This window comes from Ovis canadensis, chromosome 2 (assembly GCF_042477335.2).
Source record: "Ovis canadensis isolate MfBH-ARS-UI-01 breed Bighorn chromosome 2, ARS-UI_OviCan_v2, whole genome shotgun sequence".
Lineage (NCBI taxonomy): Eukaryota > Metazoa > Chordata > Mammalia > Artiodactyla > Bovidae > Ovis > Ovis canadensis.
This window is the reverse complement of record NC_091246.1, coordinates 102,544,801-102,549,395: the sequence shown is the minus strand read 5'-3', so window position 1 is coordinate 102,549,395 and position 4,595 is coordinate 102,544,801. Positions and strand designations below refer to the sequence as shown.

Sequence of the window (4,595 nt, the reverse complement as noted above, 5' to 3'; positions counted from 1 at the left end):
GTAACTAGTCTATAGAGATACAACTGATTTTTATATATTAATCTTGTATACTCTGCCCTGATAAGCTTTTTTTTTAGTAAAAGTAAAGTTGTTTTTTTTTTTTTGTAAATTCCTTAGGCATTTCTACAGATGGCATTGTTATGCTTATAAACAGAGACAATTTTGCTTCTTTTCTAATCTTTATATTTCCTTTGCTTATCTTATTTCACTGGCTAGGACAGTCAATTAAATGTTGAATGCAAGTGGTGAAGGTCTACACTCATGTCTTGTTTTTTATTTAAGAGAGGAAGCATTTGGTCTTTCACCTTTATGTATGTTGTTAGTTGAAGGATTTCCATAAGACTTAATCAAAGTTTGAAGTTTCCTTTGAGTCCTCTTCTGCCAAGGGTTTTAATTTTAAATTGTTTTTGTATTTCAACAATTGTTTTTGCATCCACTGAGATGATCAAATGATTTTTTCTCCTTTATTCTGTATGTATGATGAACTATATTAGTAGATTTTCAAATGTTGAACTTATAACATTACTGTGATAAACCCCACTTAGTCATGATAAATTACCTTCTTTATATATGGCTAGATTTGATTTTCTAATACTGCTAGTTCAATTTATTTTTTTTGCATTTAAATTCATTAAATAAATGAGAATTATTGGTCTGTGATTTCATCTCTTCTTACAGTACTTTATTGCTTCCCTCCTATTTTGAAAAAGTCTGTGTAATATTGATATTTATTCCTTAAATGTTTGAAATAAATACAGAAGAAACAATCTAAGCCCAGAGTTTTCTTTAGATAAAAATTTAAACTATGAATCCAATTTTTAAAAATATATATAGTGCTATGGAGATTTTTTCTATTATTTTATATTTCTGTGGTTTTGTCTTTCAAAGGATTCTTCCATTTCACCCAGACTGTTGGATTTAGTGGTATAACCATGCTCAAAATATACCTTTTTTATCCTTCACTGTCTGTAGGATCCATAGTACAGCCCCTCTTTCATTCCTAAAACTCATCATCAGTTTCACTAAGAGTTTATCAATTTTATTTATATTTCAAAGAACCAACTTTTGACCATGTTGATTTTCCTTATTGTTTGTTTACTATTTTATTGATTTTGACTTTAATCTTTATTGTTTTCCTGAAATGCCCTATGCTTTTACATTTCTTTTTCTAGCCTCTTAAGCCAGACATGTAAATCAATGATTTAAAAAGCTTTTTTTCCTGTCTTAATATAGTCATTTAAAGCTCTGAATTTCCTTCTAAGCACTGCTTTATCTGCATCCAACAAATATTGGTATGTTTGTGATTATAATATCAGCTCAGGATGAATATTCACTGGTTGTTGGCTACAGTGTTCTCATGTCATTGGCTCCAACTGGTGGATGAAAAGTGAAAATGAAAGTCGCTCAGTCATGTCCAACTCTTTGCAACCCCATGGACTGTATAGTCCATGGAATTCTTCAGGCCAGAATACTGGAGTGGGTAGTGTTTCCCTTCTCCAGGGGAGCTTCACCAACCCAGGGATCGGACCCAGGTCTCCCGCATTGTGGGAAGATTCTTTACTAGCTGAGCCACAAGGGAAGCCCAAGAATCCTGGAGTGGGTAGCCTATCCCTTCTCCAGGGGATCTTCCTGACCCAGGAATTGAGCCAGAGTCTCCTGCATTGCAGATGGATTCTTTTTTTTTTTTTTTAATGGATCAGCACTTTTATGTAAATTATCTCAAAACAACACAGTGAAACAGGTATTGTTAGCTCCAAGGTGGTGCAGGCAGTGAACGGCAGAGCTGGGCGGAAGGGAACAGACCCAGATCATCAGGGCTTATCCAGAGCATCCTTTCCACTATGTCAGGATGCTGCACCAGAAATGCTACAAGGCCTTCACATTTAAACTGTAATTGGAAGGGGAAAAAAAACTGTAATTGGTTGGAATTTTTTCTCTCTTTCAAATTCTTCACAAAGAGTCTCAAGCTGAGCAAATTTCTACCAACAATGTCAAAAAGGAATACCCTCTGTCAAAGAGGCCTGTCCAAAGACAAAATTCCAGGAATCTCTTGGGTAAAGATCGATCATCGTTATTCCCACAACACAAAAGGCATCTTCCGGTTTCTTCTTTTTTAAGAACGTCAGGATCTGCCCTGTATGAATCTGAAGGTTCCGTGTGCTATCGTTGACTCTAAAGGAACACCTGGTTGCAGAGACAGGAATCGGCTCTAGGAGTTTGACTGTCAATCCATAGAAGAAGGCTTCACAGTAGCCCTTGAGCCATTTCAAATATTCTTCACTGATACTTCTGGTGTTTCCCAGCAATCCAATGCACTGTATGTAAATAGTCTGCTTCCCTGAAGAAGGGCTCTTTCTGTGAAGATCACTGAAAAACTCTTCAAAGTCTTGGGGAGCCTCAGGATGGGAGATTATCCAGTCCGATGGTGAATGCAAAGTAATGGGTCCAAAGAGATCGCTGCCTGGCCGGAAGGCCTCGTTCAGCAAGCGCTGCTCCCTGGGGTCCAACTGCTCATACTGCTTCACAAGCTCTGGGTTCTTTGAGATGAGGGCTGTCTTCAGAGTGTGTTCAGAGTGCCGTACTGTTTGCATACTGACAGGTCTCTTCCGCTCACACGGCGTCCCCTAGAGAGGTCATCCCTCCGTGTGACTGTCTCACAGCTGCTCCCCGCGGGGTCCTGCCGGGCATCAACACCTCCCTGCAGATGGATTCTTTACCAACTGAGCTATGAGTAGTATTGTTCAAATCTTCTATATTCTTACTGCTTTTCTGCTTATTCTTTTAAGAAATGTTAAAAGAGATAAGAATAAGAATAAAAGCTTATTCTTTTAGGCTTTGGTGCTGTGGCTTTAAAGTGAGCTTACAATCAATCTACACATGCTTGTGGATAATTGGCACGTGTATGCCAACCAACCACTCAGGGGAAACTCTGTGCAGATTTCTAGGGCTCCTTCTCTGCTCAGCTACCTCCTGCCCAGTACTCCTGTCTGGTATCCAACTCCAAGCTGCCATGACAACCCCAAACTCTGACCTCTGTTTCATCCACCCTATGGGATCACTGCTGCCCATTTGGGCCCTCTTCTTTGGGGGGTGGTTTGGAAAGCGTTCTGGGCAGGAAGCCTCAGTGAATCTGCAGCTCACCCTCCTGCACTGAGCATAGTACGTGCAAGTAAGTAAGGGCCAGCAAGTACAAACAGCTAGCAGCAGCTTGGAAATGTTGAACGAGTGAACAAATTCAGTGGGATGCCCACTGAATTTCAGTTTAAATGTTTCTATGGAAGAAGGTTGCTCTGCGAAGCTGAAGTAAGAACAAGATGGATGATGGGTAGCAAGGAAATTCCAGATTATAAACTTTGGGGTCAGGCTTTTTGGGGGCATTTAGAGGTTTTGACAGTTTAGAAAAAGAAGCAATTGTTAGGTTGTAAATCTGGATACAATTATCATGTGCAGATTCTTTCTTCCTTTCATTTAAGGGAGCTCTGCCTTGTCACAAGGAACAACTTCAGAAACAGTAGAGTTGGTTTAGGGCAATAGTGTTCAAGTGTTTTTTTTTGTGCTTTTTAAAATATAAATTTGCTGGGAACCCCAAAAATAAAAAACAAACAAAAAAATATAAATTTATTTTAATTGGAGGCTAATTACTTTACAATATTGTATTGGTTTAGCCATACATCAACATGAATCCGCCATGGGTGTACACATGTTCCCCATCCTGAACCCCCCTCCCACCTCCCTCCCCATACCATCCCTCTGGCTCATCCCAGTGCACCAGCCCCAAGCATCCTGTATCCTGCATCAAACCTAGACTGGCAGTTCATTTCACATATTATATTATAAATGTTTCAATGCCATTCTTCCAAATCATCCCACCCTCACCCTATCCCACAGAGTCGAAAAGACTGTTCTATACATCTGTGTCTCTTTTGCTGTCTCGCATACAGGGTTATCGTTACCATCTTTCTAAATTCCATATATATGCGTTAGTATACTGTATTGGCATATTGAGTGCAGCACTTTCACAGCATCATCTTTCAGGATTTGATTTTTCTCCCTTTGTTTCTTGATGAGTCTGGCTAATGGTTTGTCAATTGTATTTATCCTTTCAAAGAACCAGCTTTTGGCTTTGTTGATTTTTGCTATGGTCTCTTGTTTCTTTTGCATTTATTTCTGTCCTAATTTTTAAGATTACTTTCCTTCTACTAACCCTGGGGTTCTTCATTTCTTCCTTTTTGACTTTTTTCTTGTTTCTTGGAGTATGCCTGTATAGCTATGAACCTTCCCCTTAGCACTGCTTTTACAGTATCCCACAGGTTTTGGATTGTTGTGTTTTCATTTTCTTTCATTTCTATGCATATTTTGATTTTTTTTTATTTCTTCTGTGATTTGTTGGTTATTGAACAGCGTGTTGTTCAGCCTCCATATGTCGGAATTTTTAATAGTTTTTCTCCTGTAATTGAGATCTAATCTTACTGCATTGTGGTCAGAAAAGATGCTTGGAATGATTTCAATTTTTTTAAATTTACCAAGGCTAGATTTATGGCCCAAGATGTGATCTATCCTGGAGAAGGTTCCGTGTGTGCTTGAGAAAAAGGTGA

The 4,595-nt window shown here is 38.7% G+C and overlaps 1 protein-coding gene across 1 annotated transcript; it reads right to left on the bottom strand.

The window, feature by feature from the left end:
* Positions 1–1,954: 1,954 nt before the first annotated feature.
* Positions 1,955–2,669, bottom strand: LOC138434629 (archaemetzincin-2-like). The gene has a single exon (XM_069579435.1). The coding sequence runs from the start codon at positions 2,589–2,591 to the stop codon at positions 1,992–1,994; it is 600 nt and encodes a 199-aa protein (XP_069435536.1). The 5' UTR covers positions 2,592–2,669; the 3' UTR covers positions 1,955–1,991.
* Between the last annotated feature and the right edge of the window lie 1,926 nt (positions 2,670–4,595).